We start from the raw sequence: 26,902 nt of genomic DNA, 5'->3' as shown, positions 1-26,902 counted from the left end.
CTGCAATGAAGAGTAGCCCGCACTCACCACAACTAAAGAAAGCCCATGCGCAGCAACGAAGACCCAATACAGCCAAAAAAAAAAGAAGCCATTATTTATTGACATCATTCTCTTTCCTAGTGGAAACTGAGATAGTTCTTCTGCTAACAGAGTGGTTGTAAGACTATCATTTTAAAAATATTTCTTTGCCCACGTCAATTAAATCAGCTCCTAGAGGCTGCAGGAAAGTCAATGGGGATGATTATGTCTCTCTTGGTTACAACTCCAAAGTTAAAGCTCAGTAAGGGGACTTCCCTGGTGGTCCAGTGGTAAAGAATCCCCCTTCCAATGCAGGGGACGTGGGTTCGATCCCAGTCAGGGACCTAAGGTCCCACATGCCATGGGGCAACTATGCCTGTGAGCCACAACTACTGAGCTCACATGAGAGAACCCGCCTCAATGAGAGAACCCGCGTGCAGTAAACTATGGAGCTGTGCTCTGGAGCCCACGCACCCTGGAGCCCGCACGCCACAACTACAGAGAAAACCCGCACACTACAACCAGAGGGAAGCCTGAGCACTGCAACGAAGAGACTGCGCCATAATGAAAATATCCCGCATGCTTCAACAAAGATCCCATGTGCCTCAACTAAGACCCGACGCAGCCAAAAAAAACAGCTCAGTAGGATGGTTTTTCTATTTGAATCTCTGAGTCACCAGGTAATTTATTCCACAGAAATAAAATCACTAGTACCCAACGACATTTGGATTGGGGTTTTTATTGCTGTACTTTCTATATTAGTAGTAAAAAAACAAGGGAGACGGCAGAGAAATGAATGCCCATCAATTAAAAAATGGGTAAATAATGCATGTTATAGCCACATATTGGATTATGTAGTGATGATTATTTTTAAAAAGAGATAATCTCAGACTGGGAGGGATTTCTTGCTCAAGGTACCATGAAGGAGAAAAATTAGTATATTAAAAATAAGAATGTACATTTTCAAAATTTTGCATTAATATAAGGTATATACATGTTAGTATATGTAAAAAATTAAATAAAAAGATATTTTAAAATATGACATTACATTCCTACTGATGCTATCAGGCAGGGGGACTGGCACACTATGGCCCTAGCCCTGTTTTTGTGTAGCTTAAGAACAAGAATAGATTTTACATTTTTTTAAATAGTGTAAGAAAAAACAAAGAAGAATATGTGACAGAGACCACATATGGCCAGCAAAGCCTAAAATATTCACTATCTGGACCTTTAGAGAAAAACTTTGCTGACCCCTGCTCTAGAGAGTATATTGCCTGTTATGACTCTGAATGTTAACTGAGATGGAAACAAAAAATTATAGAAGTGAAGTAATTTGTTTTGAAATTTTCAATTGACTTTCCTTCTCACCCAGGAGCATCCTTGGCTACACAGGTGTGCCCATGGCTTCTGACACCAGGGTCTGAGGACTCAAAAACATTACTAAAATGTTTGGACTCGCATATATGTCCAACTTGGAAGTACCACTTCAAAAAGAAAATTACAGGCCAATATCTCTGATGAACATAATGTAAAAATCCTAAACAAAATATTAGCAAACTGAATTCAACAACACATTAAAAGGGTCATACACCAAAATCAAATGGGATTTATTGTAGGGATGCAAGGATGGTTTGACATCTGCAAATCAATGTGATACACCACATTAACAAAATGAAGGATAAAAATCATTTTATCCTTCATCAAAAGCAAAAGAAACAAAAGCAAAAATAAACAAGTGGGGCTACAGTCAAACTAAGAAGCTTCTGCACAGCTAAGAAAACCAGCAATAAAACGAAAAGGCAAACTACTGAATGGGAGAAAAATATGTGCAAATCATATATTTGATAAGGGGTTATATCCAAAATATAGAAAGAACTCATACAATTCAATAGCAAAAACCAAACGATCTGATTAAAAAAATGGGCAGAAGACCAGAATAGACATTTTCCCAAAGAAGACATACAGATGGCCAACAGGTTCATAAAAAGATGCTCCACAACATTAATCATCAGGGAAATGCAAATCAAATCCACAATGAGATTATCACCTCCCACCTGTTAGGATGTCTGTTATCAAAAAGACAAGAGATAACAAATGGTGGCAAGGATGTGGAGGAGAGGGAGCCCTTGTACACTACTGGTGGGAATGGAAGTTGGTGCAGCCACTATGGAAATCAGTATGGAGGGTCCTCAAAAAATTAAAAATAGAACTATCATATGATTCAGCAATTCTACTTCTGTGTATTTATGTGAAGAAAACGAAAACAGTAACTCGAAAAGATATATGGGGCTTCCCTGGTGGCACAGTGATTAAGAATCCGCCTGCCGGGCTTCCCTGGTGGCGCAGTGGCTGAGAGTCCGCCTGCCGATGCAGGGGACATGGGTTCGTGCCCCAGTCTGGGAGGATCTCACATGCCGCGGAGCGGCTGGGCCCGTGGGCCGTGGCCGCTGGGCCTGCGCGTCTGGAGCCTGTGCTCCGCAACGGGAGAGGCCACAACAGTGAGAGGCCCGTGTACCACAAAAAAAAAAAAAAAAAAGAATCCGCCTGCCAATGCACGGGACGTGGGTTCGAGCCCTGGTCCGGGAAGATTCCACATGCCATGGAGCAACTAAGCCCGTGCGCCACAACTACTGAGCCTGTGCTCTAGAGCCCACGAGCCACAACTACTGAGCTTGCGTGCCACAACTACTGAAGCTCACGCGCCTACAGCCTGTGCTCTGCAACAAAGAGAAGCCACTGCAATGAGAAGCCCATACACCACAACGAAGAGTAACCCCCGCTCACAGCAACTAGAGAAAGCCCGTGCACGGCAACAAAGACCCAAAGCAGCGCAAAATAAATAAATTCATACAAAAAAAGAAAAAATATATGCACCCCCATGTACACTGCAGCATTATTTACAATAGTCAAGATAAGGAAACAATCTAAGTGTCCACTGATGGATGAATGGATAAAGAAAATTCAGCCATAAATAAAAATGAAATCTTGCCATTTGCAACAATACGGGTAGACCTTGAGGTATTTGAAGACAAATGCCGCTCAATCTCTCTTATATGTGGAACTTAAAGTCACCACCCCCCACCCCACAACAAACACACAAAACCAACCAAGCTCACAGATGCAGAGAACAGACTGTTGGTTGCAAGAGGCAGCGGTTGGGGAATGGGAAAAATAGGTGAACTTTTTTTTTAATTTAAGTAAATTGAATAAAATTTTTTTAAAAAACCGTAGCTAGGTCAAGAGACTGTTTAGGTGTTAGGGGATGCAACAGTGAGAAGAGAGGACAGAATGGGAAGATAAAGAGCTGGGCATCTGAATGAGGAAGTTAATGCAAGAGTGTCTCACTTGAAATTACTGCATGGGAAGGGTCAATTATAATGTTGGCATTGATCTTTTTTTTTTTTTTTTTTTTTTTTTGCATTACGTGGGCCTCTCACTGTTGCGGCCTCTCCTGTTGTGGAGCACAGGCTCCGGACGCACAGGCTCAGCGGCCATGGCTCACAGGCCTAGCCGCTCCGCGGCATGTGGGATCTTCCCGGACCGGGGCATGAACCCGTGTCCCCTGCATCGGCAGGTGGACTCTCAACCACTGCGCCACCAGGGAAGCCCGGCATTGATCATTTTTGATATTTCCTTTAGCTGACTGGCTATTCATCTTTTAGGAATAATGGCTACCTATCCATGAATACTCAAGGACACCTAAACAGAATTAGGACAGGCATTCATCAGTTGACAAACAATATTCTGGAGTATCCCTCCATCACACTGATTTATTCTATACCTATTAGCTGCCTCAAGGAGGACCGAAGACAGTGAAAGACCACACGTGCATTAACCGATTCACTCAGTCACGGCACAGAGCAAAGCAAGCCAAGTAACCTGAAGCAGAAGCAGAATTCTGACAGGTCTGATGGGCAGCAATGGGCCAGTGCAGCTGGGACAGGATGAATGAGCTAGAATATGGAAAGCTAGAGGGGGTGAGGGGACAGACACCTCAGGGCCTGACATTTTCTGACTCATGTTTCAGGAGGGGCTCTCTGGCTTCTGGGTCACTCCTGGATGGTTCTCACCTGAACACCCTTCTCTCTGGGTCTCCGTCTCCATCATCAAAAGCTCTTCTCTCTCCAGCTGGAATATAAGCTCCGGTTTGAACGGCTGATTCCCTGCAAAAAGGCGAGGACAGCAAAAGTTTTAAATTTTGACCAAGTCCCACTTGTGTGGTTTTTTTCTTTTTTTCTTTTCTGAATCATGTTTTGGGGATCATATCTAAGACCTCTTTGCCTAACCCAAGGTCATGAAGATTTTCTCCTGTGTTTCTTTCTAAAATTTACATTTTACATTATGTCTCTTATTCATTTGAGTTAATTTTTTGGTAGATGTGAGGCATGCAAATATATGCATACAGAAGTCCAAATGCTTCAGCACCATCTGTTGAAAAGATGATACTTTCTCCACTGAATGGCCTTGGCACCTGTAGTACATCTAAAATAGTCTCAGAATTGCTTATTCCATATCAAAGCAAATCCACTAAAAAGTGTTCAGGATTGCAAATCATTCTCCCATCCCCCTCCCACTGTACCTAAAACTAAGGGTATAGAGTTATACACTGTGTTCCTTAGCTACTTCCATGAATTCTTTCTTTTCTCTGTTCATTGTGGTTAAGGTATTAATTTCAAATACAATTCATTTTTCTTTTAGATTATCATCCCTTTGCCTTCTTATTTGATTTACTCTTCAGAATGTGTTGAACCAACATATTTTCAGAAGTCCAAACTAGATAAAAAGGTGTATTCAGACAAGTGTAACTCTCTCAAACATCCCTTCCACACTATTACCTTCCACCCACTTATAAGAAACTAACTTCATGATTTCCTGATTAATCCTTCCTGTGTTTCTTCTTATAAAGGTCGGCAGATATTCATATATTTACTTATTTTCCCTTCCTCCTTACACAAACTAGTATACTATTAATGCTCTTTTGCACTTTGTTATCTTTAGGGAAAATTCCTACAAGTGAACTGGGAAAAGATAACTCCATAGTTCTGTTAGATATTGTCAAATTCCTCTCCTTAGGGGTGGTATCGAGTTGCACTCCTACTTTCAATGCATGAAAGTGTTTTATTCCCCACAGCTTTGCCCCCAAAATACAGTGTTATGTTTTTGAATTTTTGCTAATCTCATGGATGAAAAACGGTGTTTCAGTATAATCTCTCTTATTTTGAATGAAACTGAATAGCTATTCATATGTATACATATTTATATCAATACGTGTGCATGTATATGTGTATGTATATGAATACACACACACACCCCTACCTCCTAGCTCTAAACCCTGAGACCAGGAAACAAAGAAACCACAGTGGCAAGGACAGTCCCCAGCATCCAGACCTTGGTGTTAAATACCATTCCCCAATAAATGAAATATATGATTCCAGAGCCGGGGCAAAGTACAGGATGAGCCTGGGACAGCATGCTATGCTCCCAAATAAGACAGTGCTCAGAAAAAGGCTGGGGGCATATTACAAGGGCAAGGAGTCAGCTTAAAGGGGTCAAATTTGGAACAACTTTAGCAAGATAATTATTACAGTAATAAATTACAAATCATTTTTATAAGAGAATTCACAAGTCCCTACAAATAATAAATAAATGGTTAAGAGAGAGGGGCTCTTGCTTTCTGTAGAATGCCAAGTGCTCACTGCTACGTGTGAAGGAAGCACGAAGTCAGAAAATCATCGTTTGGTAACTATCGTGGTAACGACTGGATACGGCAAGAATCATCAATGGATGCTAAGTCTATAGGGAAATGTTTGTGTGGTCTTAAAAAGTGTTGCCTTGTGACTGCAAGAGGAAACAAAGCAGTAATCTTACAGTGGAGAAATTGGACATCTTGACAGGGTGATGAAAATTAGCATCACTAACGAGGGACAGATGGTGTGTCTCTAGATGTGATACCCTCAAAAGGACACACCACTACCAACTGCAGAGGTCCAGCCAGAAGGGATCATCTGAATCTAATTATGAGGAAATACTAGGAATGCTCTATTAAAAATGGGGGAGGGAGTAGCAGTATTCCTTAAAAAGTCACAGTCTTAAAAGGCAAAGCAATGCTGTGAAAATGCTCCATATTAAAGGAGGCTAAAGAAACACTGAGAGCTAGACTAGACCCTAGGTTGGATCTTGCCCTGGAGAGAGAAAAATATGCTTTAAGTTATATAATTGGCTCCACTGATAAAATTAGGGTATAAATGATAGATTGGATAAAAGGACTATATCTGCACTGGGGATATGTAAGAGAATATTCCTATTTCTACCAAATATACTGTTCAGTGAAGTATTAACCTTGCCCAAAGAGAGGTCTGGCTTTTGCCCTCAGCTCTTGGGAGATGATCTCTAAGCACTGGCCATGTACTGCCTGATAAGAGTGTCTTTTTTTACCTGGAGGCCCTGGGCCGCACCAGAGAGTTTAACAATGTGATTTATGGTGGGGCCTTTAGGCCATGTGTATCAGCTTGATTTCTGGGAGTGAGGGGGCGGATGGAAACCAAAGTCAGCCACGTAGGTGCCCAACCACATCTATGTGACCAAGCCGCAATCAAAGCTCTGGACACCAAGGTTTGTGTGAGCCTCCCTGGTGGGCAACACTCCACATGTACGGTCACCCGTCACCGATGGGGAGACTGAGTGCTGTCCACGACTCCACTGGGAGAGGACAGCTGGGAGTTTGTGCTGGAAACTCCCCTGGACTCTGCCCCAGGCATCTCTTCTCTCGGCTGATTTTATCCTGTATCCTTTCCATGTAATAAAGTGTAGCTGTGAGTATAACAGCTTTTAGTGACTTCTGAGAGTTCTAGCAAACTACTGAGGCTCAGGGGATCCTCCGAGCTTGCAACTGGTGTCAGAGTAAGGGGAGCCTTGGGATTCCTGAACTCTGCATGTACACGGAAGTATTTAGAGATAATAGGGCCATGGTGTACGTAAATTACCCTCAAATCGTTCAGAAAAAAATTAGGTATATACATATGTTTTCATACATATACATAAATATTTATGGAGAGAGAAAGAACACGCACATAAATGATAAAATTTAAATGGGGTAAAATGTTACTATAGGTGAATCTAGGTGAAAGCTGTATGGGTGTTCTTGTTCTATACTTTTACTTTTGCAAATTTTCTGTAAGTCTGAAGTTATTTACAAATACATCGTTAAAGCAAAAAACAAAATACCTGTGAAAAATCACATTTATAAACAACTACAGTGGGAATTCCCTGGCGGTCCAGTGGTTAGGACTCGATGCTTTCACTGATGAAGGCCTAGGTTCAATCCCTGGTCAGGGAACTAAGATCCCGCAAGCCGTGTGGTGTGGTGCCCCCCCCACACCAAAAAAAACCAAAAACAAAAACAACTACAGTTACTGGAACCCTGAAAGACAAAGAAGCTGGAGCAACTCACTAAACTGATTTTATGACAAACCAGTGGGGCAGCACCACAAGCTGCCCATTTATAGTTCAAAGGACAGATTGTTTTCCTGGACAGAAACATCAGAAACATCTTGTCTCTGCTGCACAGGGATTATTAGGACTCCCAGGTACCCAAGCTCAAAGAATGATTTTAGGAGTCCCAGAGCTTCAAGCAACTACGCACACAAAGACACCCCAGGAGGCTGACACTGCGTCACAGAGGGCGCCCGTCCTCACCCACTGAGAGCAGGTTCCGGAAGTTCTCCAGCATCACGTCTCGGTACAGCTTCCTCTGGGCAGAGTCCAGCAGCCCCAGCTCCCCCTCGGTGAAGACCACGGCCACGTCCTTGAAGGACACTGGCTCCTACAATACCAAACACACACAGACTATGTTTATGGAAGAGGGGCAGCACTGAGAAAGTGTCAAGAATGGGAAGCTGTTCCGGATTCCCAGGGACCGAGTCAAATTTCAGTAGCTGCCTGCTGTTTGCTTTTCACACTGCCAATTCCATCCACCAGAAGGGCTGCAGGAAAAGAAATCCTTGCACTTTAAATTGCTGCCTTTTGTTAGTACTCCTATAGGTAAGTCCCTGGAACTCTGGTACATCGCGTGGGCTGCTAGAAAAACTTTAGTTCCACCAGCGTGTGATGGAGTCTGTTTTCCCTCTTTTATACGCTTACACCACTTATTTAATGTGCTGATCTTACAGGGCACGAGTCATCCTTACTGTTCGAGTATGTAGCTCCTCCTCTGTGCCCCATCTAGATGTGCAGCATTTATGGGCGCAGCCCTGGAGCCTGAATGCCTGTGTTCACCTCAGGATGCTCTGCTGTGGGACCTTGGACTTGATCCTCATCCTCTCTTCATTTGCAGGCTGATAACTGTACCTTAGGGTACTGGTAATAAAACGAGTGACTATAGGTAAAGCACTCAGGAACAGTGACTGGTACACAGTAAGTACCCAATAAATGATAACTATTATTGTGATGATGATGGAAGATGATGATGATGATGATGATGATGATGACGACGACGACGACGATTTCTGGCATCCCACTTCAGGGCTGCATAGTAATTCAAGAAATTGATGACTGAGAATATAGTGAACTGATCCAAATAATGCATGCTTAGTTTTAGATTACTTATTATAAACAATGTTGCAAAAAAAATCTTTCCATATAGACCTTAGTCCCTGGAACTCTGCTGGCTATCTCCTTAAAATAAATTACAAAAAGTAGAAATGGTAATGTTGAAGAATAACAAACTTTAAAGTTTTGAAACCATAATGGCAGATGTTTCCTCCAAAAAGATTTTTCTTAACTTATTCTGCTTCCAAGGAAGTATAAATCCCTAAACCTCTATACCCTGGCCAACAATGGACATGAATATTAAAAAGAAAAAAATCTTTGATAATCTCAGAAGTCAATTTGGGAAGTAAAAACTAGTTATCTCAAAAAATTTTCACGGAACTTCCCTGGCGGTCCAGTGGTTAAGAATCCGTGCTTCCACTGCAAGGGGCACAGGTTCGATCCCTGGTCAGGGAACTAAGATCCCACCCGGTGCGGCAAAAAAAATTTTTTTCACAAAGTTGATTAGTAATGAAGATCATTCCCTTTTCATAGGTTTGCTGGTCATCTCTATTTCTTGTTTTGTAATAACATTCATTCATTTGGGAATAGTAAGGCCTTTTCTTCCATGTATGTTATAAAGATTTTTCTTTCTACCTTGCTATTTGTCTTTTAATTTTTTGCTATAGGGAAATTTAAAATTTCTATATGAAGACCTGCTCAACAGTGTATTTGTTCTGGCTGGAGCTCTGAACATCACAACTTCAAGTCTTGGTCTCTGAATGAGAACTCTGGTTTGTTTTTTGTTTGTCTGTGTGTTTGGGGTTTTTCCTGCCCTTCTTTCCACCCAAATGGTACACCTGATACTCTTAATCCAGAAGCAAAGGCTTTGGAGTTGGCCAGATACTTGCCTACTGTAGGAACTTGAACAGGTCTTCAACTTACATGAACCTCTTATCTTCATGTTGACAGTGAAGATGATTCCAAGCCCCTCTTAGAGCAGTGAATAGCAGGACAGATGGAAAGTGCCTGTGTGTCTTATAGTATAACTAAAATTTTAAAAGTAAGTACCTGTAATGCTCTAATAAATTAATTCATGAATGGTGTGACACACAGGCACACAGACACAGACACAGATAAAGAAAGCTTTCAGGTCCTGGAAAGAAAGAATCTAGCTCTTTTTGAACAAAAACAGCTAACACTATTTTTTTCTGAGTTCAGCCTCAGTATGACCCTGTTAGACAAAACCATCCTTTAAGTAGTCTTTTTACAAAGGTACCACTTAAGAAAAATAATTTTTTTTTAAGTTTTGAGTCCCTAGAACATAAGGACAAATAGTATCAGAATTCTCTCAGAATTGCTTTTTGAGTAAAGACTAGATGTAGAGAATCTGATACTGTTGTGTAAAACTGTGAGAATCCTCATGAATTTAAAAGCTTGTGAATGACGAATAGTTAAAAAAGATGGGGGAGAGGGTATAACAGTTCATTGAAATAATATTAGATGACAAAAACTAAGAGCTATAATTTTAAGTGAAAAAAATTCAAAATTGTATCTATTATTACAAGTATAGTTATGAATGCACATGAAAAATGAGCATGGAAAACACAGGTGATTTGTAAGCAGGGTAATAATGTGTGGGCTTTCCCATTTAAAAAATTCCTATTCTCTTTCACACCATTAGTTGTGAAATACAATGATAATAAAAACTGAAAAGGGAAATTAAAAAAAATGAAACAAAAGAGCACGGCACACAAATGGTATTAAATGTCTGCTGTCATTCTTTACGCTTGGCAAGGAAGAGAAAAAAGGTGTCCACTTACTGAGAAATGAAATACCTGTTAAGTGACGGAAATAAAAATCCAACTCACCTGGAACTTGATCATCATCTCCGTTTCCTGGGGAAAGGCAGAGACCTGAAGAGGCACAAAAGGTAAAAAGAAAGAAGCCATGAGAGAGGGGGAAATGCATCTCTGTGCAAATCAGAAAAAGGTGTCCCTCCTCCCAGGCACACACACCTTCACAAGCAGGGTGTGGGCTGGGGTCCAGCTGCCACTAGGCTATCCTGGCAGGATGCCCACGAGCATGGGACAGCCTGCACCGCCATACCTGGCAGTTCTCACACACCTCGACGTTCCCCAGGTACTCATTCTGATCCTGGGAAATGTGGGAAAGGAAAGACAGTTAAGTGGGAGAGGAGAGGTACTGGTTAAAAGTGGCCTCTGGGGACAATTCGTTTTCAAAACCTCACACTGCTATGAAATTGCTGTATATTGGCACTGCTATACATTTGCTATATATTTTTAATCATGGTTAAGTTAATCAACCTCTAGGTTTCCTTTCTGCAAGCTGCAGCATTGGGATCGTAATAGTACCAACATTGTAAGACTGCTGTTAGGATTATGTGCGTTAGTAGTGGAAAACTGTTGTAACTATACCAATGTTTTCTATTATCTTGTAGCTGCAGAGAAGCAGATACCATTCTACATCATAAAACTGTCCTTGCAGATGGGGTTGAAAGAAATCTGCGTGGCAGAGATTATGGCTTTTCACTTAATAAGTTGTTGCCCTGATAAGAACATTTGTTTAGACACTGAGCCCACCCTTCTGAAAAGTTTAGTGGCTGGTGAATATTCCTCCTGAAGCGGGAGGAAGCTCAACTGGTATTGATACTTCCCTCTTCCCACATGGATATAATAAAGATTAAAGAAGCCCGTGGTGCTACTATATCTGTATAAAGCACTGGCTCACTGCTTGACCCTTGGGAGGATTTGGAGAACAGGAGTGTAATTTCTTGGGTTCTTCCTCAAGGTTATTTACTGTTCTCAATAGTTATTTACTGTTATTTATCTTATTTACTATTCCCAAGCAACTTCAAAGTCATCTGTGGAAGAAGAAGAACTCAAAAAAGGGCTAATCATGGGCTTTGTGGCCACAAACTGTCTCTGTGGAATGCTGTTCTTTTTGTTCTTTTTACAACCTTTCATATGTATTGGGTTGGCCAAAAAGTGCCTTTGGTTTCTAAGTAAAAATAAAAGACACATTTTTCATTTTCACCCAGAACTTTATTGAACAATGTATTCACCCTTTTGTTCCACTACCTTCTACCATTTTTCAGGCAACTTCATATTCCATCTTCCCAAAACTTTTTACCTTTCTGAGCAAAAAACTGTCCCAGGTGCCTTTTACAGTCTTCCAGGGAATTGGAATTTTTTCTATTAAGAGAATATTGGAAAGATCGAAATAAATGGAAATCTGAAGGTGCAATGTCTGGTGAATATGGTGGATGAATCAGAACTTCCCAGCCAAGCTGTGACAGTTTTTGCCTGGTTATCAAAGAAACATGTGGTCTTGCATTATCCTGATGGAAGATTTTGCATTTTCTGTTGACTAATTCTGGACACTTTTCGTGGAGTGCTGCTTTCAGTTGGTCTAATTGGGAGCAGGACTTGTTGGAACTAGTTGTTTGGTTTTCCGTAAGGAGCTTATAATTGAGGGCTCTCTTCCAATCCCACCATATACACAGCATCACCTTCTTTGGATGAAGACCGGCCTTTGGTGTGGTTGGTGGTGGTTTATTTCACTTGCTCCACAATCTCCTCCATTCCACATTATTGTACAGTATCCATTTTTCATTGCCTGTCACAATTTGTTTTAAAAACGGAACGTTTTCATTACCTTTAAGTAGAGAATCGCATGCAGAAATATGGTCAAGAAGGTTTTTTTCACTTAACTTACATGGAAGCCAAACATCAAAGCGATGAACATAACCAAGCTGGAGCAAGTGATTTTCAACGTTTGATTTGGATATTTTGAGTATGTCGGCGATCTCTCGCGTGGTGTAACGTTGATTGTTCTCAATTAATGTCTCGATTTGATTGCTATCAACTTCAACCAGTCTACCCAACCGGGGAGCCTCGTCTAGCAAGAAATCTCCAGCATGAAACTTCGCAAACCACTTTTGACACATTCGATCAGTCACAGCACCTTCTCCATACAGTGCAAAAATCTTTTTTCACGTTTCAGTTACGTTTTTACCTTTCTTGAAATAATAAGGCATAATATGCCAAAGATGTTGCTTTCTTTTCCTTCCATCTTCAATATTAAAATGGCTACACAAAAATTCATAAGTCTTTTTTTAAATGCACACTGATATGACAGCTGTTACATACAATCTAACAAAATTGTTTCGAATGAAGTTAAAGACAACTAAGGGCTACTAGAGCCATCGAAAGGAAAAAACCGAATGAACCTTTTGGCCAACCCAATAAGAACCATTCTTAGCTGGGGAGGAAAAGGGGATTTACAAAAATAAGCCATGGGCAGTAGTTTGCCCACCTGCATCCTTGACCCTGTTAGCTTTTAACACTCAGCTGCTCCAGGATACCTTTTAACAGGTTTGGCTGCAGCCTTATTAATTCCTAAAACTTTGCCAGTCTAATAAAAGCAGGGCTTTGGCCAAGAGCCCAGGCTACGGAATCAGGCCACCAAGCTTCAATCTTGATTCTGCCACTTACTGGCAAAGTAAACTTTTATAAGTTAATTAACCTCTTGATGCCCCTGTTTCTTCATCTGTAAAATGGAAATAAAAATAGGGTTATTATGAAGCACACATGAGTTAATGCACCAAAGCATTAGAAAGCCAGTGAGGTTCATAATAAACACCTGATAAATGTTAGCTATTATTTGTATCATCCTCATTATCACCATGAAGTATACAGAAGCCACACATTAGCCTTGGTTTCTTTCTAACTATATTTACTTTAAGTAGTAATTATCAATAGGTGTATATTACCCTTGGAATATTCTGAAAAAGCTGGTGGCTTCGGCATCCCACCAAAACTTACTGAGACAAAGGATAGGGAATAGTTATACTGTTTATTCTCCCACATGCATTTTCAGAAAATTTGAACACAATCTCACATAGCTGAAGGTTCCTATTTTCTGCTGCCTGTTGGAAAACTACACCAACCCCAAACAGATACTGAATAACTCTTTTCTGCTAATCCCTATACTTGGCAATAAACACAATGAGAAATTGACCTAGTCCCTGCTACATAGAAACCTGCAACTGAGTGGGAGAAACAGATCAGAAACAAGGAGCAGAAACTCCAGTGAACTCAGACAGGTCAACAGAAATTGCTAAAACTGAAGCTTATGCAAGTAATGTGCACTCTGTTGTACTGATAGCATGTTCTAGAAATGTCAGCAAGGTCAAGCTGGTTAATGGTATTGTTCAGGTAGGAATAATCAGTTTTGTATTCTTAATGAGTTTCAGTCTGCTTGTATTGATTACTGAGAAGAGTGCTGAAATCTCCATATTTAATTGTGGATTTCTCTATCTCTTCCTTCAGTTCTGTCAGATTTTCTTCACGTAGTTTGAAGCTCTGTTGTTTTCTGGGTACACATTTAGGATTGTTATGTCTACGTGGTGAATTGACGCTTGGTGTAATGTCCCTACTTCTCCCTGGTAATAGTCCTTGTTCTGAAGTCTATTTTGTCTGATATTAATACAGTCACTCCAGCCTTTTTTGATTGATGTTTGCATGGTACTTTTTTTTTAATCCTTTTAACATATCTATACCCTTATAGCTAAAGTGGGGCTCCTTTAGACAGCATATACTCAGTTTTTGTTCTTTATCCAATCTTAACAATCTTTTAAAATTAGCATATTTAGGTCATTAGCATTTCATGTAATTTTTAATATGGTCAGATTTAAGTCTACAATTTTATTATTTTCCCGTTTTTCCTTCTTGATTTTCTTCCTCTATGACCCTTTTTCTGCCCTCTTTTGGGTTGAATTTTTTTAGAATTAAATTCGTCTCTTTTTATCTATTAGTTTTTGGCTATTATCACCTTTTTTTTTTTTCCTCCTCTGGGGTTGCAATATACATATCTTTCACAGTGTACTTAGTGTTATTATTTTACCAATTCCCCCGTTCTTTAATTAGTTGTCATATGTATTCTCTATATACAGTGCTCTAGCCAAGAAAGCTATAAATTTTATTTTAAACAGTTGCATTTTTAAGAGGAGAAAAACAATATTTTATATTTACAAAAAAACTTACTATTTTTGTTGCTCTTTTTTCATTTCTGAAGTTCCTAGTTTCCATTTGGTATCATTTCTGTTCAACCTAAAGAACTTCCTTTCACACTCCTTTTTAGCATAGGTGTGACATTTCCCCCCCTTCTTCCTGAAGGAAATTTTCACTGGATATATAATTCTGAGTTGACGATTTGTTTAAGCACCTCAAAGATGCTGTTCCAATGTTTTCTGGCCTACATGATTTCCAATGAGAAATCTGCAGATGTATGAATCATTGTTCTACCACATATTTTCTTAAGAATTTTTATCTTTAATTTTCAGAAGTTTATGATGTATCCAGAAGTGATATTTTCTCTAACTATTATAGCATTAAACAAGAAGTGAATAACAAAAAGATATCTGGACAATCTCCAAACATTTAGAAATTAAACAGCATACTTCTAGCAACCAATGGACCAAGTCACAAAAGAAAGTAGAGCAGGGACTTCCCTGGTGGTGCAGTGGTTAAGACTCTGCGCTTCCAATGCAGGGGGCCCGGGTTTGATCCCTGGTCAGGGAACTAGATTCCACATGCATGCCACAACTAAGAGTTCACATGCCACAACTAAAGAGCCTGCATGCCGCAATTAAGGAGCTGGTGAACCACAACTCAGGAGCCCACCATCCACAACTAAGGAGCCTTCGAGCTGCAACTAAAGGAGCCTGCCTGCCACAACTAAGAAGCTTGCCTGCCACAACTAAGACCCAGAGCAACCAAAGAAAGAAAGAACGAGCATATTTTGAATGGAATGAAAATGAAGACACAACATATCAAAATGTATGAGATCCTGCCAAAGCAGATATTCTTTAAAAAAATGTATTCAATGATGTATATATTACAACAGAGGAGGAGTCTTAAATCCATTATCTAAGCTAAGAACTAGGGGAAAAAGGGCAAATAAATTAAAGCTAAAACAAACAGAAACAAAGGAAATAATAAACGTAAGACAGAAGTCAATAAGTCCAAAATAAACATAAAACATAAATCGATGTAACTGAAAACATGAAAACACTAGTCAAAATCAGCGTTGGCAAAATATGGCCAATTATGGTCCACTGCTTCTTTTTGTATAGGCTGTGTGCTAATGATGGTTTTTAACATTCTTAGAGATGGACTTTTTTAAATGGTTGGGAAAATTTTTTTAAAGAATATTAAGACACATAAAAATTACATGAAATTCAAATTTCAATGTCCATAGTGTTATTGGAACATTATCATGCTCATTTGTTTACATATTGCCTATGGCTGCTTTCATACTACAGCGGCAGAGTTGTGTAGTTACAACAGAGACCGTATGTGCCCCTCTCATTTCTTTATACTGTTGCTAAACACAGTACAAATCATAGTGACCTAGCTATAGCTCAACAGCAATTGAAGTATCACATGTGTTTTTTAAAGTATCGCATGTAATGATGTACCACAACATTTAATTTTTTTTATTACTAGCACATACTCATCATGTCAAAACAAGAAGAGAAAAATAGACTTCAAATGTTGCACTTTTAAGGCACATTGGAAGTAAAATATTTTGTGACAGAATTAGATGGCAAAGCCTTTTGCCTTTTATGCAGCAACAACATAGCTATGCTAAAAGAGTACAATATATGTGAACATTAGCAGACTAAGCATTCATCACAAATATGCTCAATTCACAGTAAAGCACTGGTCAGAAGGATTTAAAAGTTTTAATGAAACGTCTCATTGGAACAGATATTCTTCACAAAAGTAATGAAAATGAGGCTGTAACCAAAATAAGTTTTGGATATTCTGATATTCAGCTTCTATTTCTGTCCCAAGCAAATAAAGCAATTTAACAATGATGAGTTAATTAAATCATGTTTGACTGTGGCAGCCAAAGAAATGTGTCCTGAAAAAATAAACTTTTCTAAGATTATTAGACTTTGGGCAAGAATCGTTGCTCAAAGAGTTGAATACAATGGGAACACTATAGTCAATTAAAATACAAGGGAAATAATTCTGATAAACTTTATTTGGCTCTTGGCAATTCAGCATATGTCACAGATGTTGCTCGGTAACTGTTTATTGAAGGAATCATTGCCAAGTTTGAAATGACTAATCAGTAAGTCACCAGAATAGCCTGCGTGGAACAACTACAAGTGAAAATATTTTCAAAGAAGTTGAAAACATACTAATTCAGTGTAACCTGAAGTGTAATCTTCTGGACTGTGTGAAAACTGATTACAAATTTATAAAGCTGGTAAAAACGTCAGTTTGTAGTCTATGGTTCTTTATTGTATGATTCATCAGCAGGTACTTTGCAGAAAATATTTTAATATATCAGGTGCTATTGAAGCAGCAGCATCAACAGTGAACTTCCATTACTCTCATGGACTTAATCATCAAAAGTTTCATGAATTTCGTCAGAAACAGAAGCTAAATATCCTGACTTGCCTTACCACCCAGGAGTTCAATGGCTGAGCTGCAGTAAAGTTTTATTGTGATGTTTTAAATCTCGGGCTTTCTAAGTGAGAAAAGCTGCCCTCCACCACTATTATTGAATACTGAATGGCTTTGGAAATTAGCTTTAGCTGCAGACTTCATGATGTTTTTTAATGAATTCAACCTAGAAGGCAAAAATAGCACTTATACTGTAGTAAAGTCATTTCAATGACAACTAATTTTGTTTGAATCCCAAGTAGTGCCAAGCTACTTCATAAATTTCCATTGTTGTCAAAAGTTAAAACAAGGCAGATCTTCATTCCGCACAAATTTTTAGTGTGATGCAATTGCCAAAACTCAGAATTGTACACTAAAAATAATTTTACTGTATGTAGGTTAAACAATAAATGTTAAAAATTAAATGAGGCTGTTCAACAAGCACTTGTTCAATCTTAAAGTAAATAAAGATCACCTGGGGCTCCTATTAAAAGTAAGAGCCTTGGTCCCACCCCTTCAAAATTCTAAATAAATTGACATGAAACTGGACCCAAGGACCTGCCTTTATATAGAGCTCCCAGGTGATAATGCTGCTTGAAAGCAGCCAGAGAAGAACAATGCATTACCTACAGGGGTACAATGATTCGAATGAACCCAGATTTCTCATTAGGAACCATGAGGCCAGAAGGAAGTAGCACAATACACTTTTAAAGTAGTGAAAGAAAAGAACTGTCAAAGCAGAATTGTATACTAAAGATAATAGTTTAGAAAAATATTTAGGAAAGAAGATGAAATAAAGATATTCTCAGATGAACTAAGAATTCACAGGGAGCAGACTTGCTCTAAAAGGATTGGTGAAGGAAAACTTTCAAAGGAAATAAAAGAAAGAAATTTGCATCATCAGGAAGGAGGAGCAACAGAACAGTAAATACTCGGGAAAATATGATAGGTTACTCATCTCGAGTTCTTTAAAATATATTTGACCATTGGAAGCAAAAATTATAACACTATAGGGTTTTCAAGTTATATACATGCAATATATGACAACTAGAGCATAAAGGTAATGCATTAGTTTTCTCTGGCTCCTTTCTAGTTTCTTTCTTTGTCTTTCGTTTTCAGCAGTTTGATTATAATGTGCCTGGGCTTGGATTGCTATGAGTTCATCCTGTTTGGGATTTGCTCAACTTCTTAAAAGAAAACCTATAGGGCTTCCCTGGTGGCGCAGTGGTTGAGAGTCCGCCTGCTGATGCAGGGGACACGGGTTCGTGCCCCGGTCCGGGAAGATCCCACATGCCGCAGAACGGCTGGGCCCGTGAGCCACGGCCCGCAGAGCCTGCGGGTCCGGAGCCTGTGCTCCGCAACGGGAGAGGCCACAACAGTGAGAGGCCCGCGTACCGCAAAAAAAAAAAAAAAAAAAAAAAAAAAAAGAAAACCTATAAGTTACACTTAAGATACTAGAAAAGAGAAGCAAAATAAACCCAAGTCAAGCAAAAGAAAGGATATAATAAAGCTAAATACAGAAATCAATGAAACCAAAAGCAGTTGTTGTTTTTTTTACCATAACAAAAACTCTAGCAAGAGTGGCAAAAAATAAAAGAGAGACAACAAAAGTTACCAATATTAGGAATGAAAAAGTAGATATCATTACTTCTAGAAGAAAATATAAGAGAAAAATCTTCCTGACTTGGAATTAGGCAGAGATCTTAGACATGAAAGGAACAATTCATAAAAGAAAACACTGATAAATCAGACTTCATCAAAATTAAAAACTTTTGCTCTGCAAAAGACACTGTTAAGAGAATGAAAAGATAAGCTATAGGCTGAGAAAAAATATTTGCAAAGGACATATCTTGACAAAGGACTTGTATCTAGAATACATGAATAACTCTCAAACATCAACAATATGGAAAACACAACTCAATTACTCAATTTAAAACTGGGCAAAACACTTTAGTAGAGAAGATAAATAAGCTGAAAAAAGGTATATCTGCTGAACATCATTAGTCTTTAAGGAAATGTATATAAAAGTCACAATAAGATACCAACACATGCCTACCATATGGCTAAAATTAAAAAAACAAAACCAGAAAATACTAAGTGCTGACAAGGATGTGGAGCAACTGGTACTCTCATATATCATTAATGGGAATGCAAAATAGTAGATACCCTGGAGAATAATTTGGCCACTTCTTACAAAGTTAAACATACATTTTCCTTATGACCCAGCAATCCCATTCCTGGTTATGAATTCTAGAAAAATAAGCAAAGAAAACCTTGTACACAAATATTTATAGCAGCTTCTTCATAAATGCCAAAAGCTAGAAACATTCCAAATATTCTTCAATGGGTGAATGGATAAACTATGGTATATCCATAAATGTAATATTAATCAGCAATAAAAACAAAGTACTGATACACAACTAGGATGAATGTCAAAGGCATTAAGCTGGGAACAGTTCTTGGAGCTCTCTGAGATGCTGTTCCCAGGTTATAATCCTCGATTTGGCTCAAATAAAATTTTTCATTAAAAAAAACGCATTATGCTGAGTTAAAGAATCCAGCCCTAAAAGGTTACACGTGGTATAAGGCCATTTGTGTGACATTCTCAAAAAGATGAAATTATAGGGTTATAGTGGTCACCAGTGGTTACAGATGCGGTGAAGGGTGATTATAAAAGGAAAATAGGAGAATGTTTTGGTGTGATGGAACTGTTCTGTGGCTGATGAAAGTGGTGATTATACGAATCTACACCTGTGGTAAAATTAATAGAACTGTATCCCAAACAGGAAAAAAACAGTTAATTTTACTGTACGATGATTGTTTTAAAAAACCTGCTTCTCATCTGTAAAATGAGGGTAATGATAGGTTTGTTATGAAAAATAAGTATCTGTAAGTCACTGGAAACACTGCCTGGTCATAAAACACAATCTATAAATGTTAGCTGTTATCATTTCTATCAATGTATATCTCAGGAAATTTGTTTTAGATCATGAAAATAATTGCTCATAAGCATTTCAACAATCTGAAATAGATGATGGATTCTACAGCTCACCAACATTAAAGATTAAGGAACATCTCCATGGGTTATTTCTATTCTGTTTTGTTACCTAATTCCAATTTCAGGAATTCTGCACTGCAAACTCTTGATGCCGGCAGTCTGTTGAGTAGCTACTCTAACTCCAAACCCTTGCCAATCTTGTACTGTGTGCTGGGCACACAGAGAAAAATATGACATGGTCCCGGCAACAGAAGAACTTTCAGTGTATGAAAAGAGAGAGATGAGAAACAAAGAGCCCCAAGACATAGGTAAGTCAAACTGTATACGGGAAAACAAAGAGCATTGGACTTTGGAACCATCCCTCTCCAAAGTGCAATGCTCGTGTCCCCTAGCTTTCTCAAATGAGTGCCATTCTCCAAGCTGCAAAAATAAAAACCTTGGAGTAGCTGCTAACATCTCCCTTTCTTGGTCTTGGATATAAACAATGGATGATAATCAATTTTTGGCAATTATAACAATAAATCAATCACTATCATACTGACTCAATGTTGGGGACTTGCTTTAAAATTTTGAAACAAAAAAAAATTGGAGCAGGGGTGTGTTTATACAAGACTGACAAATGTTAACAAGGGTTGAATTTGGGTGATGGTTCCACAGGGGTTCATTATTTTATTCTTATTACATTTGGCTCTGTTTGTAAATTTCCACAGTAAGAACTTAAGGGGAAAATAAAACCTATGATACCTATTTTGAAAAACTTAAGTAAAAGTCCAAAAATAAATCTACAGAACAGGAAAACATTAAAATATTAATACTGTTATCGCTACATCCTGTACTACATCCTTCATAAATTTTCTTCTGTATAATATGCAATCATTATTTTCATAATAGAATATGAACTATATTATTTCAAATAAAACTCAATTAAATTGCAGATAACTGAAAAAAATCTCATCAAAAACTCAAAGCTTTCATGACCCTCTATAAAAATCCAAACATGCCTTCTCAACCTGACACTAAACACATTAAGAACTAAGGCAGCAGATCGAAACTACCTAAATTCAAAACCCAGGTAAGCCTCTTACTAGCTGTGTGACCTAGGATAAACAACTCAGGCTCTGTGTCTGTTTCCTCATCTTTAACATGGGAATAACAGTATCCCCAGTTCCCATAGGGCTCTTGTGAGGATTAAGTATGTTCATTCATATAAAGCTCCTAGATTAATGTTTAGTACTAAATGTTTAAACATTATCATTATTACTCATGCCCACGTATTCCCCCATCCCTTCCTGCATTTATTCAACAAATATCAGGGCATCTTTGTAGCAGAATTTGCCCATGAGTGATGGAAATGTCTTCTCCCCTGCGAAGAGATGACATAAAAGGAAGAAGGATGCTAAGCCCTAGTCAGGTGACTCTCTGCTGCCTGCGGCCAAAGGGTCATTCCCTCCTCACTTCAGCCTTTTGCAAGAAGTAAGGCTGGGAGAGGAAAAGAGGCTGAAAGAAATCAGAACTTCATCAGTACTCCCGCATAAATCACAGTGCACATCCCAGACAACAGCCAGAAGTGATCCTCTCCAAAATTTTTAATTAAAAAAATTAGGAGTCTGGGTTCATCCCCGATTCCTTCAGGGATCAGAGAAGGGCCAGGGACACTGTAGCAGGAGCGCTGACCCACAAAAGCTTTCAGGGACCTGAGCGCTTTTCAGGAAATTAAAAAATACTAGTAACAAGAGACCTTGTGATTTTTAACCACAAGCCAGCCTCTGTTCTAAGTCTTTTCCTGTACATTCTCATTTAACTCTCACAATAGCCCTATTAGGTAGACACTAAGGCCAACTTTAAAGAAGAGGAGACAGAGACATGAACATACTCGCCGAATATACTGTTAGGAAGCGGCAGCGCGTGCTGGTGGTCGCGAAAAAAGGGGGGGAGGCAAGTACAGAACCCAGGAGACTCCCAACCCCAGAGTCATACGGCCCTGGCCCGGGCCCCTAAACCAGGGATGCACCAACAGTCCCACGCTCCAGGAGGCTCATTCAAAGGGAGCACCAACCGCGCCCTTCGCCGCAGATGGCTTCCTTCCCCAAGGTCGAGGGCCGGGTCGCTACTGGCCCACAACAAAGCGAAGAAAGGTCAGTGTAGACGCGGGGAGAGGGGCTCGGGGGAGGGGAGGCTCACCTTTCCGAGAGGAAAGAAGGCCGCGGCCTCGCGTACCTGGGCCGGAAGTGACTCTGCCTACAGAGACCTCCTGGACTACGCTTCCCAGAATTCCCAACGGGAGCAGGGACACAGCCTCATCCTCCTGTAGCGGAAGTTATCCAACTACGGTGTTCCCGGGCTACACTTCCCAGAATTCCCAGGCACCTCGTCGCCTTCCCAGGGCGGAAGTGCTGGCTGCTATACTGAGCGTGTGGATTGTACTTCACAGCGTCCCAGAATGAATTTCATAACCCCGCCTTCCTGGAGCCGAAGTGCTTCCAAACCTAGAGCGCTCTACTACACAATTCTGTATCTCCTTAAAGGCGCCTTTTCGGAGCGTAACTATCTCTGATTCTGTGGATCTTCTGAGCTGCCATTACCGAATCTCCTGGGGGGCAGCCCTTTCCGCAAGACTGCCTTTTCTCTTTTGGGTAGACAGTATTTGGATAGTCAGTATTCTCTTTAGGATAGTCAGTATGAATCAACTCTATACTGTTAGTCGAGCTTGGTCTTTCTCTCCCTTTTTTCTTAAAAAAAATTTTTTTTAAAACGTGACCAAAACAAAGCAAACTCAACCAGAGCAAACTCTATTTACTTATCCACCTACCTATTCATAGAAACTACCCATAAGGACAGAATAGAGAAACTTGAAATATGAAAAAAGAAGAGAGAAAGGGAAGGAGGGAGTAAGGGAATAGATTATATAAAGAAAGCGATTTGTAGGCAAAAAATGCAATACTAAAAGGAAATTGTGCTGCCTGCACTGGGCACTGAATGTAAGGAATACAGGATCTCAACCTTACTTTAACTGGATTGCTTCTTTTATTCTGTATGGGTGTGAATGCATCTAGAACTCTTGACACTGCTACCTCCCATGAGCTGTTCATGCCAAGATCCACAAGAATGGACGTGAATGCCAAGAATCCACAAGAAGCAGATGCAACCACTGACCAGGACATAAAGCAGCAGCAGCAAATGTTTTCCACATTTCCTTTGCTTTAATTGCTAACTATGAAATGTGGGTCATAAGGCAAATGGAAGGAGCTGTAGTGATACAGATAAAACATTCTAATATGGGAAGGGATAAATCCTTTATGAAATCTTGAATTTTTTTCTTTTTTGAGCTTCTAATATCACATCACCTATTTTCACCCTGCTCTTGATATCATAAATACTATAAGTTGTCAGAAAACTAGCAGAAATAAAGAAAAAAAGAGAGGAGAAAGTTTAATTGCCCACTCTTCTCTTGGGGAAGAAATACAGATTATTTTCCTTGGGCTTCCCTGGTGGCTCAGTGGTTAAGAATCTGCCTGCCAATGCAGGGGACACAGGTTCGAGCCCTGGTCCGGGAAGATCCCACATGCCTGTGTGCCACAACTACTGAGCCTGCACTCTAGAGCCCACGTGCCACAACTACTAAGCCCGCGTGCCACAACTACTGAGCCCGCGTGCCTAGAGCCTGTGCTCCACAATAAGTGAAACCACCACAACGAGAAGCCTGCGGACCGCAACGAAGAGTAGCCCCCCGCTCGCCGCAACTAGAGAAAGCCCGCGCGCAGCAACGAAGACCCAACACAGCCAAAAATAAATGAATTTTTAAAAAAAGAAATGCATATTATTTTCCTTTATGCAGGTACATTAATTGTATTTGATGTTATATCACTTGACGCTCTTGTAATCTAGAACAGCTCCCCCTCCCCTTTTTTGTATGCCCTTCACCTACTGAACTAACTAGATCAGTTGTCATGTAGGATTGCTTACATTCTGCATTTGTCCGATGGCTTTTTTGACCTGGCATTTATTGCCCTGAAACTTTGATATATTCTGTGAACTGGAGGTTAAAGTTTAGATTTTTGGCAAGGATAAGGAAAATATGGTGTTGAAAATAGCTGAACAAGGTCCCATACAGTGTCCAACTGAAACCAGTTCTAATGCTGGGCAAGTACTCTCACTAAGGAGTAAAAGAAAAATGACATAACAGCCACTATGTGAAAACGCGCAGTGGTTTAAAGACGGGGATCATTTAAAGAAATTATACCACGTGACTCTTTAACAACCCCTCCCAAAAGGAAATGTCTTTTTAAAAATACTTATCTAATACGTAGCTCACGTATTAAGGAAGATCAATCTGATAAAAGGTAAGTTTGGGGGATAAAATGTCAGTGAAATTTTAAAATACACTAGACAAAATAAAGGAAATGTTTTGTATACTTACGCTTCCAGTAATAATAAAATAGGTAATTTGGGACAAACATCTGGCACATGAAAGGTGGATACATTTTTTTAAGTATTGGAAGGCATAAAAACACAAGGTAATGGAGAGTTAGTGGGCTAAAATTCAGAAAAAGTTGGGGAGTCATGTATTAGGGGCTGCTTTTCTCCTGGGGTGATGGTCTAGCCAAAGAGCCGAAAAGCCTAGAAGCTCTGTAGCACTCTTGACACCCATTTGGGGCTAGGGGAACAAAAGGTGCTGGAAATACCTATAAAATACATATCTTTTCAAGCACACATAAAATATTTACAGAAAGGGGTCATAAGGTGCGCCAAAAAGAATAACAACAAATTTCAAAATATTGAAATAAAATTAAATGCTTTCTGAATACAATGAAATTCAGCCAAAAATCAATAACAAAAAGATAATTTAAAAATTTCCATGTATGCATTTAATAAATTATCTCTTAGCTCCAAACCCAACCTTCTTTACATTGCTTTATTGGGCTGGAATGAGAGGGAAATCTGCAGCTATTCTAACTTTGCCATCTGGGTCTATGTTAGGCTCTGCCAATAGAGGGCGACGGTGACTCACATATTTGGTATCAGGATTTTAAAGTCTGTGTATCAGAATCTTCTGAAGAGGGACTTTCCTGGTGGTCCAGTGTCTAAGAATCTGCACTCCCAATGCAGGGGGCCCGGGTTCGATCCCTGGTCAGGGAACTAGATCCCGCATGCATGCCACAATTAAGAGTCCGCATGTCGCAAGACTAAAACAAACAAACAAACAAACAAAAAAAAAACCAGATCCCGCATGCTGCAACAAAGATCCCGCACGGCCTAAATAAACATTAAAAAAAAAAACCCAACAAAAACACCTAGGGACTTCCCTGGTGGCGCAGTGGTTAAGAATCCGCCTGCCAATGCAGGCGACACGGGTTCGAGCCCTTGTCCGGGAAGATTCCACATGCTCCGGAGCAACTAAGCCCATGCGCCACAACTATTGAGCCTGCGCTCTAGAGCTCGTGTGCCACAACTACTGAAGATGACGCGCCCAGAGCCCGTGCTCCGCAACAAGAGAAGCCACCGCAATGAGAAGCCCGTGCACCGCAACGAAGAGTAGCCCCCGCGCGCAGCAACGTGGCCAAAAATAAAATTAATTAATTACTTTTCAAAAAAGAAGTTAAGGCTAGACTACACTTCCCAGAACCCTCACGTCATTGCCCTCCTAAGGCGGAAGGTTGGCTACTACCCTTAGAGCCTAGATTATATTTCACGCGATTCCAGAGGAATCGGTGAAGAACTACTTGTTTAAACATGTTCACGTATTTGATAATTAATCACATTTTTCCTATGTATTTACTTGCTATAGCGATTGCTTCTTTTAAAAACTTGACTATTCATATCCTTTGCTGTATTCATATCCATATTCCTATTGAGGTTTCATTATCTTAAGATTCCTGTTAAGGACTTTAAACCATTTTCTAGCATATATGTCAATATATGTCAAATAGGTCAATATTTTCAGCCCAGTTTACTATGTCTTCTACCTTTATGTATGTTGCCTTTTTAATATAGGGAAATTAACTTTTTTCCATACAGACTTAATCATTGTTATATTTGCTTTGCTTAGAACTCTGTGCATCTATAACAAGCAACCTTTTCTGTGCTCCATTACTATTCCACACGTTTTAAAAGTATTAATTTCATTTAACTCTCACTATCCCACTAAGTACTATATAATTATACCCTGGCAACTGATTCACAGAGATTAACTCGCCCAAAGTTATAACACTAGGAAGTGGCTGTGCTGATTGCGAGTCAAGGAGAGGCTGGGGAAGCACAGAACCCAACAGACCATCAAACCAGCGATGCATCACCCCAACCTGGGACGCGCTAACCGCTGCAAACGCTAGGAGGTTCTGCCGAGAGGGAGGCGCAAATGCCTCTACCCCTTGTCCTCTGCCGACCATCGCTTCTCTTCCTCAAGGCAGAGGGCCGGGCCACTGCTGGTCCCTCGTCTAGGCTGAGGAGGTGCGGAGTAGTTGCTGGGACTCAAGTCTCCACTCCACATGGTGTATGATGGCCGCAACATCCCCTGGAGCGGAAGTTCTTGCAACTCACTTCCCTGGATCCGGAGACCACCCGAGAGGGGCCGCACCCCGCACTCCTGAAGAGGAAGTGTTGTCGATTGCACGCAGCTTCTGGACTACACTTCCCAGAATTCCCAATGGGTCTACAGCCCTGCCTGTCTGGGGTGGAACTGCTTCAGACTACAACTCCCAGAATGGTCTGCGTGGTAGTGCTTCCGCCTTCCCTCCACTATTTCTTTTGGTAAAATTCAACCTTGTATTTTTTTTTTTCCAAGAAAAAACTAAAACGTGGGAATTTAAAGGAAATATGGATATTTAGGGGTATAAAAGAGACGCATTCCACATTAAAAGAAAATTAACACATTTTAGCA

General features: G+C 39.9%; 1 protein-coding gene across 9 annotated transcripts in view; it reads right to left on the bottom strand.

Annotated features, from left to right (window-relative positions):
• LOC137214347 (zinc finger protein 112-like) overlaps positions 1-26,649 on the bottom strand; it is a 35,349-nt gene extending 8,700 nt beyond the window's left edge. The window contains exons 1-7 of one of the 9 annotated variants that reach the window (XM_067717928.1): positions 22,207-22,227; positions 14,613-14,738; positions 13,062-13,116; positions 10,561-10,701; positions 10,416-10,460; positions 7,714-7,840; positions 4,089-4,181 (exon numbers count right to left, since the gene is read on the bottom strand). In XM_067717928.1, coding sequence (XP_067574029.1) covers positions 4,089-4,181; positions 7,714-7,840; positions 10,416-10,433 — 238 coding nt within the window. In that variant the 5' untranslated portion in view covers positions 10,434-10,460; positions 10,561-10,701; positions 13,062-13,116; positions 14,613-14,738; positions 22,207-22,227. Of the gene's footprint in view, positions 1-4,088; positions 4,182-7,713; positions 7,841-10,415; positions 10,461-10,560; positions 10,702-13,061; positions 13,117-14,612; positions 18,233-22,206; positions 23,806-26,296 lie in introns of those variants that run through there. The other 8 variants (XM_067717929.1, XM_067717923.1, XM_067717930.1 and 5 more) reach the window with 8 other exon arrangements.
• Between the last annotated feature and the right edge of the window lie 253 nt (positions 26,650-26,902).

This window comes from Pseudorca crassidens, chromosome 20, assembly GCF_039906515.1.
Source record: "Pseudorca crassidens isolate mPseCra1 chromosome 20, mPseCra1.hap1, whole genome shotgun sequence".
In the NCBI taxonomy this organism is placed as follows: domain Eukaryota; kingdom Metazoa; phylum Chordata; class Mammalia; order Artiodactyla; family Delphinidae; genus Pseudorca; species Pseudorca crassidens.
This window is presented reverse-complemented; position numbering and strand designations above follow the sequence as displayed.